This window comes from Cibotium barometz, chromosome 17, assembly GCF_041138505.1.
Source record: "Cibotium barometz isolate CiBa-2024 chromosome 17, ASM4113850v1, whole genome shotgun sequence".
Classification (NCBI taxonomy): domain Eukaryota; kingdom Viridiplantae; phylum Streptophyta; class Polypodiopsida; order Cyatheales; family Cibotiaceae; genus Cibotium; species Cibotium barometz.
In genome coordinates this window covers 50382707-50399268 of record NC_141062.1, presented here as the reverse complement: position 1 = coordinate 50399268, position 16562 = coordinate 50382707, and the positions used below count along the sequence as shown (strand labels likewise).

Sequence of the window (16562 nt, the reverse complement as noted above, 5' to 3'; positions counted from 1 at the left end):
CATTTCCATAGTGTTAGAATACATGGAGCTTACATGGCTATGTGAAAGGTGGGACGTACATACTAGGCCCTCCCTATATCTAAGGCTGGGTAATTGTGGTGACTATCTTCCCATAAGGAAAGTTGTAAAGTCACATAGGGGGGGTAATTTACAAAAAGGTGTAGATGATGTACCTCGGACATGCAATAGATAGTGTGACTGTTCATCCGAATATTATTTAGATGGCATGAATCACAACAATATGTCTGGCCCTGATGGGTTGATGGGTGAGGTCTGTGACTCTCCTGGAGTGAGGAGTACCATCAAAGCTATGCAAAAGAATAATTTTCGTGAGGAAATGACCTTTGGGCCCCGCGGCGGTGGCACGATCGTGCAAGGGGGGGAGTGGCGATGGCTGCTGTGGCATCCATAAGCTGACACATCAGCAGCTCACTCACTATAAAGGAAGTTATAGAAAACACACGGCATGCAGACCACAACCGCTTACGCGAGCTAGCACTACAGACTCACTGTTTCTCGCCATTGCCCCGCCACCGTTCTCGCCGTGTGCTTGCTCCACAGCTATGGCCATGGCGTCTTCTTCTAATTTCTCCCCTCTCTCGTCGATTACAGTGTCTTCCTCTGAATATTCGTACTCGTCTTCGACTTCTTCTTCCAAGCTGTCTGCGTTGCCTGCTTCGTTGCAGTTCAATGGCCTGCGCCTTTCCTCGGCGTCGTCGGAGGCGAGCTTGCAGCAGAGTGTGCGGCGAGCGGTGGCCTCCAGGAGGAGCAGATCAAGGAGCTCGCGCGCAACCGTGGTCTGCGGCACGGGGTCTAATGCCTTCGTGTTTGTGTCAGCGGAAGTGGGGCCCTGGAGCAAGACCGGAGGCCTGGGAGATGTCGTCGGCGGACTACCCCCTGCTCTGGCCGTAAGTCCACCACCACCACCACCACCCACCACCCAAAACACACACACGCAGCTCATAGCCATGCCGTTTTTCCAACTGTACAGGCTCGGGGACATCGGGTCATGACGATATCTCCACGCTACGACCAGTACAAAGATTGCTGGGACACAGACGTCTTGGTGAATGTATGTATTTCCATGTGATTTTGTTAGATTCGTTGTAAGATTACCCCGAGAACAAGAAATCCTCTACTACTTAATGTGTCTTTGCAAAGCAAGCTCTTGGGAGAAATTAAGGTGCCTGGCGTTTAACTTGGATTTCATTTAACATGAAGTCTTTCTTGGTCCTGCAGGTGAAAGTTGGAGACAAGATCGAACAAGTGCGCTTCTTTCATGCATACAAACGAGGTGTAGACCGAGTCTTTGTGGATCATCCCCTCTTCCTTGCCAAGGTATTCAAGTGAGGACGGCTAATTGTGCTGGTTCTGTTAATATTTTATGAAATCATGGCTGGGCCAAATGATCATCTTCACCATAAGCATTTAGAAAGTAGAAATGGTTTATGGATGCATGCTCGCCAATCTATGCATGGGTTATTGGATGAGACATGATCTACCATTCAAGAAACAGCAGTTAGATTAATAACTACACCGATAATCTATGTGAATGGGTTAGCCTGACTGAAAGAACTATCAGAGGGTAGCTTAGTCCTCATCCCCTACCCTCATGTTGGTGGCTAGCTGAGCTAGGCTCAGCTTATATAACATGTTGGCTAAACAGACCAGCCTTAGCTCATGCTGGCTAGCTAAGCCAGGCTTAGGAAACTTATAGAGCACAATCACTAATTTCATGGCACAGATTCTAACACTCCGGCTTGTGAGATGATCTGGCTCGGGATAATATCCATCACCGGATCCTTGCGTTGGTTTTCCATTTTCTCCAGAGAAATCATGCTTTTTAGTCTGGCAGGTGTGGGGCAAAACCGGTAGCAAGATCTACGGTCCTGAAACTGGAATTGATTATTCGGACAATCAATTGAGATTCAGCCTTTTCAACCAGGTAATTTAAAGGCTTTTATTTGCTTTCACAATCATCTTGAAAGATCAGCCCTTTTGTCTATCTTTAAGATCTCCTGGGTCATTATGGAAGTCCGTTTACTCATTAAGGAGCTTCTCTTCTTTGTAGGCGGTTATTGAAGCTCTTCTTGTCTTGAATTTGTCCAACAATGGGACTTACAGTGGTCCATATGGTGAGCTTCAAATTAGTATGAAAATTGTAGATACTTTTATGTTCCTTCCATTGGAAGTCCATTTCATGACTGTGTCTGTAATGTCAGGGGAAGATGTGGTCATTGTGGCAAATGATTGGCATACAGCATTGCTACCATGTTATTTGAAGGCCAACTATAAGCCAAAAGGACTTTTTAAGAATGCCAAGGTACTTATGGGCATGAGCATTTTAGAAGGAAAATTTGTGTGTTGTATTTAATACATCATGGATAACCTTGTATTTAGTACATCTTGGATAACCTTAACACTCCTGTTCAAAAGTGGTGCACCTGATCTCAATGTAACTGAGGGTGTAGTATATGCTAACGCCTACTGAGTGTAGGATGGCTTGAAGCATAATATGAGGAGTCTTAGAGGAGACCCTTGTGAACTTTGAAGCATTCTCCTCTTTGCCAACTTTAAAACTAACCTGGAAGTGCATTTATGATGGTACTTCAGATTTTATGCAGCACACACTGGTCCAGTTGAAGGTCATGTCTCTATCTCTTTTAGCTTCTTGGATCTCTACTTCTGATGGAACCTCAGATAGAGTATTGGCGGTTTTGTTGGTGACTCAGTAGTCCTGCCAGTATTCCGAGCAAGATTTGGTCTCCATCTGTTATATATTACTCCAGAAGACCTTATTCTTTAGTGGGTTTTCCCATAGCTTCAGTTATCCTTGCTTATATAAGAAGCAGGTAGGCAGGATCCCTTCCATGTGGTTAGAACGAGGTATTTGGCATGTGGATGCAAGGGAAAATTGATTGATATTATCATGGCACTATAACTGACATGCCTGATATTGATTGCTGCAGGTTGCTTTCTGCATACACAATATTGCGTATCAAGGCAGGTTTCCTTTTCAAGATTTCTCGCTTTTGAATCTTCCAGCTCAGTTCAAGAGCTCGTTTGACTTCATTGACGGGTATGTCTTCCTCTGTATATCAAGAACACTCTTCTAGCTATTATATATTTTCCTAGAAGACAGTACTGGATTGCTTCATCAACTAAAAGTTTCTCTCCACACAGCTATGATGTACCTGTAAAAGGTCGGAAAATCAACTGGATGAAAGCTGGGATATTAGAGGCAGATTTGGTGCTTACTGTCAGCCCAAACTATGCTTCTGAGCTTCTGTCTGGTGCTGAGAGAGGTGTGGAATTGGACTCGATTATTCGCAAAACAGGCATCACTGGCATTGTCAATGGAATGGATGTCCAAGAGTGGGATCCATCTGCAGATAAGCACTTGGAAGTAAAGTACGATGCATCAACTGTAAGTAACTGCTGCATCACAGCAATCCACCTGCCATAAACTGCTCTGCCTCCTTTGATCTCCTTATCTGTTTGTGATGCCAGTGATTGTGTGGTCTCCTAGGTGTCTTGGGTTTGTTCAGATGTATTAAAACGTACTGTCTTCCCTCACTCTCCTTTCTCTTGCCAACAAGCGTGCATGTGTGTGCTTCCCTAGTTTCATGATGTCTGTGATGTCAAAATATGTTTTGGTCTCTTAGGTTCTTATGTTCTGCAGTGGTGCAGAATCTGCATCTCTCTCTCTCTCTCTCTCCAACAACATTTTAGTTATATTTTTACTCAAAGATCTGCAAATTCGCAACAAAAAACCGTCAAAATTCTAAGGGTCCAAGTTTTTTGATTTGCTAAGAAACATGTTATCTGGGAACCCTACTGAATGAATGGGCCTAGTAATTTTGTGGCAGGTTCTAGAAGCAAAGCCAGCACTGAAGGAAGCCCTGCAGGCTGAAGTGGGTTTGCCAGTAAACCCTGATGTTCCATTGATCGGCTTTATTGGAAGATTGGAGGAGCAGAAAGGCTCAGACATCCTTGTGGAAGCAGTTGCCGATATTCTTAAAGAGGACGTGCAGTTGATTGTCTTGGTGAGTTATGGGGTTCCCGTGCAGCCAATTCAAAGATTATTTTTAGTGGTTTTATCATGTTTGGGGCTCTGGCAATTTCTGTGTATATAACTTTGGACTGATTTATGATTGTTTCAGGGCACAGGCAAGAAGTACTTAGAGAAACAATTGAAGGAACTAGAAGTAAAGTTTCCTGACAAAGCCGTAGGAGTCGTCAAGTTCAATGCGCCTCTAGCACACATGATAATAGCAGGTGCTGATTTTGTGCTGATTCCGAGCAGATTCGAGCCCTGTGGTTTGATTCAGCTGCATGCTATGCGTTATGGAACGGTACTCTCTCTCTCTCTCTCTCTCTCTCTCTGGTGTACGTGTGTAAGTAGTGTGGCGGGTGGCTGCTCGTGTGTTGGCTGAAATTTGCGTATCATAAGATCAAGGATAGCTATTCGTGCTCATGCATTTATTTTCTAGCTAAGCTCACTTAATCACATCTGGGTTTTCTAGCTAAGCTCACATTAATCGCACTGGATGCATGCCAATCCTTGGGGTTTGCAAGATCTCCTGTTTAAGGGTTCACTGTTATGAAAGCCTTCCTGCAAGTTCCTGTGTATTGCCATCAGGTTCCGATTGTTGCTTCTACTGGTGGCCTGGTGGACACTGTAAAGGAGGGAATAACTGGCTTTCACATGGGGAAGGCTTTCAATGCGAAGGTGAGCTCTACTTCTTTCATGTACTAGAGTGATAATGTGGGATCAGGGAGAAGCTTGAATGCACATGCTTTTATGTGATGTTTGTCCTGGAGTCTGCAGTGTGAGGAAGTGGATCCTAGTGATGTGGAGGCTCTTAGCACTACTGTCAAAAGAGCTGTGAAGGCTTATGGGACCGTTGCCTTCAGTAAAATGATCAAAGCTTGCATGGCACAGGACTTGTCTTGGAAGGTATAATTGTTTGAATAGTGCAGCAGTTTGCAATTGCCATCTTAACAGTACATAGGAGAACTGCACCATAGCCCAAATTTTGCCTATGAGAGTTCTACATATCTCACAGCCTCATTTCTGGCTTTGTTAGGGACCTGCAAGACAATGGGAGGATGTATTGCTAAGCCTACAGGTAGAAGGAAGCAAGCCTGGGTTCGAGGGCGATGAGATCGCTCCGTTGGCAATGGCAAATGTGGCCGCTCCATGAGGTTCATATGTAATACAGTAGCTTGGGCTTTCTCACGAGAAATCTCTCTCTGGGGAAATGAGAAGATGTTTCTAAAGCCAAGCAAGGCGCCATACCTGTAAGTAGTGATCCAAGTGCGGTAAACGTCCCTCAAATCAGCCTCAGAAGGCTATTATAATAAGTAGCTTAACCTTACTGTGGGATGTGCAATAATGGCTTAATCAGACTCAACAGGGCTATTATAAATAGCTTAACCTTACCGTGGGATCATAATGGCTCATTTTAGCAGCTTCAAAAGTATATTAGCCCTAGGCATCAGTAGGATCCGTGTTTCTGTTTTGTCGAGCGAGTGCTTAATTTGTATTAGAAACTGCTTGACCAGTTATTTTCTAGTGTATATACGTTTAGGAAGTTATGATTAGGTTTTCATGTTTTGTGCTTTGGCCTTGGTAAGTTGGTGGTTATCTGATGTCCATGGCAGGTGCCAACAAACCCTAAGGGACTTTTGGTTGAAACATGCATGCAACAAAACGTGAGAAGATAGTCATTAGAGAAAGTTGAGACCATGTGGATCTTACATGGTCAAAGCACGAGAATGAATGACACATGCATGCATAGTTGGACACACTTTTCCATCCTATCACCAAAAAATATAAAGATGTAAATAAAAGTTTACTTACATTGATAAAAAAAACACCCCAAGGCAAGTCACAATAGATCAATGCAAAGAAAAGCATACCTATTTTACTTTTATATCTAAAATAGAACTTGGTCTAGATAAATATTTTGGCTTGTCTATTATAAACCATCATCTTTGTTGTTGCTTGGCACATCCTCATCTTTATTCTCTTCAACCTATCGATGTCTCACAACCATCATGGATCATCATATAATTGGCATACCTCAAAGCCTTGCATTAAGAAAACTCATGCTAATGGAAAAAAGGCTTGCTAAAAAGCTTATGCATATGGTGTAGTACTATACTTTACTCTATCTACCCATGTAGTGTCTTGTAACTGTGTTTGTAGTCAGTCACACCTTTAAAGTGATTAACCACTTAACATCTGGAATGCAAAGCTTCCATATGCAAAGATTACATGCAGACACTTGGACAAAAAGTTTGACTACATACTTTTTACGAAAAAATCATGCTCTTATGCATGTTGAAACATATGAGTGCTTTTCCATATGTTTGTGCATAAGAGCATGTATAAAATCTTAAAATCATGATCTCTATGTATGCATAACTCTATGCACAAGCTCTTATGTGTAGAGCTCTATGCATATATGAGCTTAATTATGGAGGTCTTATGCATAAGCTCTTATGTGTAGAGCTCTATGCATATATGAGCTTAATTATGGAGGTCTTATGCATAAGCTCTTATTGTGTAAGGGCTCTAATCTCTTACAGCTATATGTATATTAGAGCAAAGAGCTATATGCATAAAAGTATAAAGACAAAAAGAAAAAGAAAAAGAGGAACTAATTGCACTAGAGTGTTTTAAGCGACGAGGATTAGACTCTTATCATACGCTTGGTCATTTGTGCTCTTATTGTAGAGTGCAGTTGTTATGAAATCTTCCCATACAGTGCAGTGCTCACATTATCAAAAGCTTATTCGTACATATCTACCTCCATGCTTTCTAGTCTCTCCATAACTCTATGTGTATGGAAGGTGTAGAAAGTATAGAGGTGAACATGGAGATGGAATATTATAAGAAGAAACATGAACTATTATGCATGAAAAAGAAAACCTACCAAAAACATGAAACAAGAAAACACTAACATGTTTAGTAATATCATATTAAAATAAAGCATATGATGAGCATGCATAGCTTTATGTATGCAAATTAATAAGAAAACCATATGTAGAGTTTATACGTATAGAGTCTTATGAGAATCTATGAATACTGATCTATTCATTAAGCATAGATCATCTCTATGCATGTCAAATCATAATAGCATGCATAGAGCTATGTATTAAATCTATGCATTAAAGTTGGAGGAGTGAATTTAAAAACACATCCCAAGAATCCGAGGGTGCAACATTAATATCATTAATATCATTAATATTAAAGTGAGGGTGGTGGCACTAATGCTTATCTTAGGACAAAGGGGAGGTGATAGCTTGAGCTCTTTGAAGAAGACTTACAAATAAAAAGAACATAAAAAAGTAAAAAGGATGAGCATAACCTTGATCTCTACGCATAAGAGTTTCTAAAGACATGCACAAGAGTATAGAGCATAAGAGCATGCATAAAGCTCTATGCATTAGAGCTCTCTACTTTTCCATAGCATAAGAGCATGCTTAGATCTCTAAATCATAAGAGCATGCAATGTATAGCTCTAGGATGATCTTATTCTTTGGCATGCTTAGAGCTAAGGATACTCTATTGCATTTCATAAGATATCCATAATATAAAGTAGTCTATGCATAGTCTTTTAAGAATCTATTCATACTTCTCTACACATTGAAGCTTAAATCATGGCATGCATAAGAGCATGTGTAAGAGCTTTAAAGCATAGATCTCTATACATGCCAAAGCATTAAGAGTATTCATATATCTATGTATTAGGTCTATTCAATAAAGCTAAATGAGTAAATTTATTTAAAAAAACTTCCAAACATCCAAGGGTGCAGCATTAATATAAAGGAGAGAGGGTTATGTTGATGCCTACCCTTAGGGAAACAAGAGGTGATAGTGTGTAGGCTCTTTGGTGGAGAAGAGAGATATAGAGCATAAGCTTGAGCTCTATGCATAAGAGCATAGAGCATAAGAACATAAGAGCATAGAGACATGCATAAGAGCATAGACACGTGCATAAGAGCATGTAGAAAGCTCTATTCTTTGCCAAAGCATAAGAGCACACATAGATCTATGCATGCATAGAGCATAAGAACATAAGAGCATAGAGACATGCATAAGAGCATAGACACGTGCATAAGAGCATGTAGAAAGCTCTATTCTTTGCCAAAGCATAAGAGCACAGATAGATCTATGCATGCATAGAGCATAAGAACATAAGAGCACAGGGACATGCATAAGAGCATAAGAACATAAGAGCATAAGAGCATTCAATGCACATCTCTAGGATCATCTTATGCTTTGGCATGGTTAGAGACATGCATATCTCTATGCATTCTCCATTGTATTGGATCAAAAAACCCTTACAAATAAGAAAAGAAAGTTAGTGAAAACCTTACCATAGATTGAGATCATTTCAAAATAGAGAGAGGCTACAAACATGAAGATGGATAGATGTAGCATGGATATATGGAAGCTCATTCCTCCACATCTTCCTCCATGATTTTCAATCCTAAAAGCGCACTTGAATCAACACATGTGAAGAACTTATAAGACATGAAACAATAAAATGCTAAGATATCTTATTAAAATGATGCATAATGCATATGAGATTATGCATGTATTAAGAGCTCTAATGTGGATTCTATAGATAGAGTGTATATGCATAGTGCTCTACATTAGAGACTTTATAGTGTAGATATTAAAATCAAGAGCTTTAGCAAGCATATATCTCTATGCATTAGAGGTCTATGCTTGAGAGCTCTATGTATGCATAAATCTCTAAAGAGCTAGAGAGTCTTTGCATACATAGATCTCTATTCAATAGAGATTTGATGAGATTTAAAGTGTAGATACCTAAATCATAGATCTCTATGCATTAGAGGTCTCCTTGCTTGTTAAGATCTCTATGCATGCATAAAGCTCTAAATCTAGGGAGTCTTTGCATACATAGAGCTCTAAAGCATAGATCCATATGCTCATGCATAGACCTATGCATAGCCCTTATGCATTTCATAGAGTTTTGCACAAGAGAATGCATGCATAGAGCTATGCATAGTTCTTATGTATAGCTCTTATGCCAAAGTGAATGTTTTATGCTCTATGAAAACCCTTACACATAAGAGCTTTGCATGCTCTTTGACACTTAAAAATAAATATAACATTTAAATAAGAAGTCATAATGTGTACATAAGGGTTTTATATAGAAAAATTATATAGAAGAGAAGACTCGCACCTTGAGAGGTGGGTGATGTCGACTTGTAGATGTAGAAGAAGCCTCTACAAATAACAAACATCAAATAAAATATAATCTTGCATAGGAAGATTTTAATTTTTCTCTTCATCTTATTTAAGAAAGAAAATAAAGAGATGCCCATGGTTGTGCAATAAAACATCTTTCCCCAGCATTAGTATAAGTGTATAAGCAACACTTATACCAATGCAAGAAAATAGAAAATATAAAGACAAACACATACTAATGCTTCATAAAATGATAAAAATGCATCGAGATGCCTTGTGTTTGTTGTAGTGGTTCTTTGCATTGGATTATCATTAATTTACAATTAATACTTGAAAACACAATATGTATTACCTTTGATTGGGCCTTTGTTTTCCTCTTTAATTGTGATCATGTGCCTAGTTGATGAGTTGGATCTAAATTTATCATTCTTGTGTAGATCTCAAAATGCGGAAATGCCTATAGAAAGTATATGTTAAGGTTTATGTATGTACTTTGCAAAGGCTCATCATTCACCTCCTAGTTTTATTGGCTAAACGTGATAGAATGGTGCTCTATAATGCGATTAAGGTATCTCCTTAAAATGTATTGTCTATTCACGTTGTAGCAGTCTTATGTGTTATAGTATAGGCTGAAATGTACAAACGCAATCGTGCATTAAAATGCAATCAAGTAAACTCTGCATAATTAAGTGTCTATTCGCATTGTAGAGGTTTTTTGAGATACAGAATAGGTTGAAAATGTAAAAAAGTGATAGAAATGTTCTTTAAAATATGACTACATGAATGCTACTTTGTAAAAAACTATTGGTTTTCATTTTGATTGTCTTACCCTGATAGGCTGGTTGTACTTGATTCCGTTGCGCCCATATGGAAGACAAGCAAAGCTCAAAAAACTTGATTGTTTTTTGAGGTACATAGTAGGTGTAAGATGTTAAAACTTGTTAAAAAGGTTCTTCAAAATGCAACTTAGATGTGAATGATAGCCCATAAAAAACTATGGGGTTTGCTGTTGACAGAATAGAACGAGAGGAGATGTAGAGGACAACCAGAGGAGAAAGGGAGAAGAGGAGATCATGAGAACAACAAAGGAGCAGGGGAGCAGTGGAGATGTAGAGAATAGATAAAATGTAGAACACCACGAGAATACACCACTTGGAAGACGTACATCACCATACATGTTGAAAACTGTAGGAAGTAAAAGCACATCATCTGGCATTAGCATCGGCACATGTGATTATACCTTTTTTGATGGCATCATTAAACTTATCGAGTCATGTACTGAATGCCGCCTTAAAGGCACGCTAGGGACACATGGCCAGTGCCACCAAAGGTAACTTTTTTTTAGGTGCATTCAAATTATTTCTTTTCTAGGACTTTCAATTCATATTGTGGGAAGGACGTTGCCTCAATACTGCGCTCCGCACGAGCTCGACAATGTGATCAAGGTATCTCCTTGTTCATTTTATTACATATGCGCATTGTGCTACATGCTTGTGAGTTACACAATAGGCCAAACTATACATATGCGATAGAACAGTTCTCCACAACGCAATCAAGGTATTGCTTTTATAACTTATTGTGTATTTGCATTATTGTAACAGTCGTGTGAGGCACAACATAGGTCAAAATGTACAAACACGATAGAATAGTGCTCTACAATGTGATTAAGATATCTAATTCTTGTGAAGCATATTATCTATTTGGGTTATAGCCTTGTGTGTTACAACATAAGGAAAAATGTACAAACGCAATAGAATAGTGTATTATAAATGCAATTAAGTAAACTCTTTGCACAATTAAGTGTATATTTGTATTATAGTGGTTTTTTGAGGTACAAATAGCTTAAAAATGTAAAAACGTGATAGAAATGTTCTTTAAAACACACATGAATGCTAGTTCATAAAAAAACTATGGGTTCTCATTGTGATTGTCTTACCTTTATAGGATGGTTGTACTTAATTCAGTTGCCCATATGGAAGACTAGAAAATCTCAACAAACTCGGTTGTTTTTTGAGGTATAGAATATGTATTAAATGTTAAAACTTGATAGAAAGGTTCTTCAAAATGTGAATGTAGGAATGATAGTTCATAAGAACTATGGGGTTTGCATTGTGATTGCCTTACCTTGATAGGCTGTCTATACTTGATTGGGTCGCCCATATGGAAGACTAACAAAGCTCAAAAAACTCAGAGGTGTTGAAATTACAGCAATGTGATGAGCTATGGTGGATCAAATACTAGAATCAACATCATTAACAAAGTGATTAGCAAATAATTAAGATGTCATTAGTGAGCAATTAACTAATAGCTTAATGTAGGCATGGATAATCAAAAACTAGCAAATTCTCATTAGGCCAATGCCTCAATTTATAGAGTTTACATCCAAGCATCTAATCCCACTCATTTCTCCTTGATTCACTTCACCTCTTTTGCTTGATTCTCTCCACCTCTTCACTTTTGCTTGATTCTCTCCACCTCTTCACTTTTCCCAGAATATCTCCACACTTCCTAAATCTTCTCATGCTACCCTTTATTCTCTCCCAGTAGATTCTTCTCACCTTTTCATAGGTTCTCTCACATTTACAGATTCTCTTTTACAGCCTCTAACCAAGGGCTGGGCTTGTTCCTGCACACACCCTATTCACTTGTATATTTCAACACCTCCCCTCAAGTGAATACTCCTAGAACACCTGGACCCTATACCAAGTTTCCCTCTTACTTGATAGTCCGTGCGACCAATGTCTAGCACACCTCCCCTCAAGTTAACTTAGCACACCTGGACCCTATACCAAGTTTCCCTCTTACTTGATAGTGCGTGCGACCAGTGTCTAGCACACCTCCCCTCAAGTTAACTTAGCACACCTGGACCCTGTATCAAGTTTTTCTCTTACTTGATAGCCCGCGACCAGTGCCTCAAGTCCCTAAACTCATAGTCCTTGACACTCTCTCTCTCTATGTGTCCAAGGCTTACTACAAGTGCCCGCGACCTTGACTAAAGTGCTCACACATACATCTACCACGTGGCCTACATCATCGATGGCCTTAGAGGTGGTTTTACTTTGTTGGGGCAGGTTACATTGGGTTGTGGGGTCTCTCTCTCTCTCTCTCTGATTTTCACATGGCTCCTCACTCTTTGGAGCCTCACATCTTCTCTTGTCTTCAGTCTTTTTATCGTGGCAGCTTCTCTTCACGCGTCTGTGTCTTTCTCTTCTTTCAGTCTTCTTAGGGCAGCTTCTCTTCTCGTGTCCATGTCTTCCTTCAATGCTTCCTCTAGATCTTCTTGGTGTGGATCCTCTTCTTGGAAAGAGATGTTCTTCTTCTTGGAAAGAGATGTTCTTCTTCTTTCATGGCTGGGGCCATGAGCTTGTCCGTCTCAGGTCTTCTTGCTCCATGTGAGCAACATGTTTCAATGTTTTGTTGACAGTTCTTTTGGGATTTTGATGTTTATCTTGTGTCATTATGCAATGCAAACCCAAATCTATATGGAAGGTCTTACCTCTTGCCTTATTCTGGACAAGGGCAGTGTCTGATCCCATTTTTACACTGATGTAATGTGCCCAATACATAATGCATATAGCATTCATTCTTATGCACATTCCCAAATGCAACTCTGGCTGTGAATAATCTTGAATTTGAGTGTGATTTACAGGCATTAACCAAGGGTTAAATGTAAAATGATGATTATCACAAATTTATCAACATAATTTTACCAAAAATTACATTAAATCAAGGGTAACCAATTTGTACGGAATGGTTGGAGTATCAAACCAACTCCGAATTGCAATCTGAAGTTATAAGGATTTGTATCAGATACCTAATGGTTAATTTGAACCCTCAATTGCACCAAAATACAGTGATTAGCTCTGATTAATCACACTGATTAGCAAATTAATCCTCTATTTTGTGTGCAAAAAACAGAGTATGCGGGGAGTCCAGATCTGGGGCCTTAGACTTCAAATGAGCTCAAATGCTTTCAAGGCCATCAATAGCAATTAGTCTAGTAGAGGATTAAGCCAAGAAACACAAGATTTGACCAAACATTGAATGCTTAATCTCTATTTTACCAAAGTCACCTGCTGCTCTGCAGATTTGATGAAGAGCTTGGATCTCACTGTAGACTTGATAAAATTGAATTCTGACTTCACCAGCTTGTAGAGCATGCTTGAAAACCCTTGGAGCTATGAGGAATTAGAGCAATTTGATTGGATAAAGACAAGATCTGCAATCTTCTCAGAAAAAACTACGCTGGAAAAAATCGTGATTTCTCCTCATTCCGCTGGCGGTTTGCGCTTCTGTTTTGACTGGCTAGAGCACCTATAGGTTGGCTATGTTGGGCTAGAAGGGTTTGGCCTAATGTTGAGTGTGCAAGGAGCTAGAGCTCCTCCACCAGCTGGGGGTACAGAGGCTGGTTGAAAAATAACAAAAATTTGATTATTTTTTAATTATCTACTAATCTTAATTAACTAGATAATGAGCTCATAAACTTGATGAATTCTAGGCTTGGCTCTGATACCATGTTGAAATTACAGCAATGTGATGAGCTATGGTGGATCAAATACTAGAATCAACATCATTAACAAAGTGATTAGCAAATAATTAAGACGTAATTAGTGAGCAATTAAGATGTAATTAGTGAGCAATTAAGACATAATTAGTGAGAAATTAACTAATAGCTTAATGTAGGCATGCATAATAAAAAACCATCAAATAATTAAGACGTAATTAGTGAGCAATTAACTAATAGCTTAATGTAGGCATGCATAATAAAAAACCAGCAAATTTTCATTAGGCCAATGCCTCAATTTATAGAGTTTACATCCAAGCATCTAATCCCACTGATTTCTCTTGATTCACTCCACCTCTTTAGCTTGATTCTCTCTTCACTTTTCCCAGAATATCTCCACAAGAATATCTCCACACTTCCTGAATCTTCTCATGCTACCCTTTATTCTCTCCTAGTAGATTCTTCTCACCTTTTCACAGGTTCTCTCACATTTACAGATTCTCTTTTATAGCCTCTAACCAAGGGCTTGTTCCCGCACACACCCTATTCACTTGTATATTTCAACAAGAGGATTGGTTGCCCAAACCTACTTGCGTGAGTATGCTATTGTACATCAAGAGACCTTGCTACTTCCTAGCATACGCTTACGAGAAAAAGGAAATACTTGGGTCTCTTAATGTACAAAAAATGCTAAGTAGATATGGGCAATATCAACCAATCCTCTGAGTTTTAATGATGCATTGTGAAAGAAAAGTGGGAGGAAGGTGCTAATTGTTTCGAAAAAGTGGCACCTTCCTCCCACTTACCTTTTATAATGCATCATTAAATGCACCATTAAACTCCTCGACAGCCTCGAAAGGCACACTAGAAACATGTGGCTGGAGTCATTGTTAAAGAACGCGTGGTTAGAGTAGCTGAAAAAGGCAATCTATAAATGTAGTGAGCCATGCAAGTTTTCATTCTCATTTTGTTATTATTTTTTGAGTTTTTCGGTCCATATCTACAATACAGATGCTGTTGCCTCAAATCGAGTTATACAACAATGCGAACTAGGTAGTCCTATTCTTAACAAACTGTCTGTTTATGTTCTAATTTCTTCGTGAGGTACACTAGGTGAAAAATGTTCACCTAGTGTACAACCCGATCTAGGTAGCCCTATTCTCAACAAACTATCTATTTATATTCTAACTTCTTCAAGAGGTACGCTAGGTGAAAAATGTTCACTATTATTGCTTAGTGTTCGTCCCACTTGGCTTCTACATTGCGTTGCTATAACGCATGTGCCTACTTTAGCCCAGAAGGTATTTAATAAAAAAATTGTGTACTCCTTTGCCATGTGCCCTAGTTTGCCACAATAATAGCACTCTATGCTATTTGCACTCTGATTTCTTTGCCAACCACCTCGACCTCTTTAGCTCTTGCTGCCTCTAGACTGGCCTCTTCCACTTGTGTATGATTGTTGTTGCCTGCGAAGCATTCGACTGTTGTTGTCTAGAATTCTGGTTTCCTTGTCGTCGGCCACCACTGCCTTGGCCTCAACCACGACCTCTACCTCAATTAGAGTAGAAGGCGTGTTCTGATGTGTTCTTGCTTTGTGAAGAAGAGTCCTCACCTAGAGACTTTTCTTCTATTATCAACATAGACACCAAGTCCCAAAAGTTGGGAACATTCTCTTTGACTACAATGGAGGTCTTCTATGTCTTGTACTCTTTACCAAGCCCATTCAAAAGAGACACTCACCAAATCATCATCTTACACCAATTTGGTGAGTCCTACTAGTTAAATTTGCACCAAAGTGATGAGCTATGGTGGATCAAATGCAAGAATCAACATCATTAGTGAGTGATTAGATGATGATAAGGACGAGATTAGTGGGCACTTAACTAATAGTTTAATGTAGGCATGGATACTAAAAAACTAAAAAATACTCATTAGGCCAATGCCTCAATTTATAGTATTTACATCCATGATCTGGTCCTTGATTTGTGCCACCTCCCCTACATCTGGGGAGACACCTCATCCTTGATTCGCTCCACGTCTTTTGCCTGATTCTCTCCACCTCTTCACTTTTCCCAGAATATCTCCACACATCCTAGATCTTCTCATGCTACCCTTTATTCTCTCCGAGTAGATTCCACTCTTTTTTTCACTACTACCCACTCATTTACATACTCTCTTTTACAGCCTCTTGCTAAGGGCTTGTTCCCGCACACACACCCATTCACTTGTATATTTCAACATCTCCCCTCAAGTGAATAATCCTAGCACACTTGGACCCTATACCAAGTTTCCCTCTTACTTGGTAGCCCGTGTGACTAGTGCGTGAAGTCCCTAACTCATAGTCCTTGACTCTCTCTCTCTCTCTCTCTCTCTCTCTCTCTCTCTATGTGTCCAAGGCTTACTACAAGTGCTCGTGACCTTGACTAAAGTGCTCACACATACATCTACCACCACATGGCCTACATTATCAGTGGCTCAGAGGTGGTTTTACTCTATTGGGGTAGGTTACATTGGGTTGTGGGGTTTCTCTCTCTTTCTCTCTTAGAAAAGATGATTTGACTCCACTTCCTTGGGAGTCTCCATGAAGTTTGCCGATGTCGATCCTTCTTCTCACTGGGTTTGCTATAGCAGTCTCTTGCCATGTGTCCTGGCTTCCCATAGTTGTGGCAAGTGAAGGTCCTTCCTCCTCCCTTGCCTCTTCCTCGTCCTCGTCCTCGTGTGAGAATCTTCCTTGGGTGAAGAATGCTCTTTCCTCTCCAGTTGTTGGGTCCACCCTTTCTTCTCTTTGACCTTGGTCTCTTGCTCTAGTAGAGCTCCTTCTATCTC

General features: G+C 39.8%; 1 protein-coding gene and 1 long non-coding RNA gene across 2 annotated transcripts; both read left to right on the top strand.

Moving 5' to 3' along the window:
* The first annotated feature begins 560 nt into the window (after positions 1–560).
* LOC147630142 (granule-bound starch synthase 1, chloroplastic/amyloplastic-like) lies at positions 561–5607 on the top strand. The gene is made up of 13 exons (XM_086811760.1): positions 561–908; positions 992–1072; positions 1240–1338; positions 1856–1945; positions 2072–2135; positions 2223–2323; positions 2970–3079; positions 3184–3427; positions 3870–4046; positions 4164–4355; positions 4643–4732; positions 4832–4960; positions 5091–5607. The coding sequence occupies exons 1-13, from the start codon at positions 564–566 to the stop codon at positions 5205–5207; spliced, it is 1839 nt and encodes a 612-aa protein (XP_086667886.1). The 5' UTR covers positions 561–563; the 3' UTR covers positions 5208–5607.
* A 2875-nt stretch (positions 5608–8482) lies between these two features.
* LOC147630141 (uncharacterized) lies at positions 8483–10718 on the top strand. Its single transcript, XR_015267789.1, has 2 exons — positions 8483–10142; positions 10249–10718. It is a non-coding gene; the product is annotated as an uncharacterized LOC147630141 (long non-coding RNA).
* The last annotated feature ends 5844 nt before the right edge of the window (positions 10719–16562 follow it).

What these genes read in the sequence shown, in the direction of transcription:
- LOC147630142 (XM_086811760.1), top strand. Translation starts at nt 564, where the DNA reads ATGGCCATGGCGTCTTCTTCTAATTTCTCCCCTCTCTCGTCGATTACA. An exon ending in GACTTTTTAAGAATGCCAAG is followed by an intron (nt 2,324 to 2,969) that starts GTACTTATGGGC and finishes TGATTGCTGCAG; the next exon opens with GTTGCTTTCTGCATACACAA. An exon ending in GGAAGGCTTTCAATGCGAAG is followed by an intron (nt 4,733 to 4,831) that starts GTGAGCTCTACT and finishes TGGAGTCTGCAG; the next exon opens with TGTGAGGAAGTGGATCCTAG.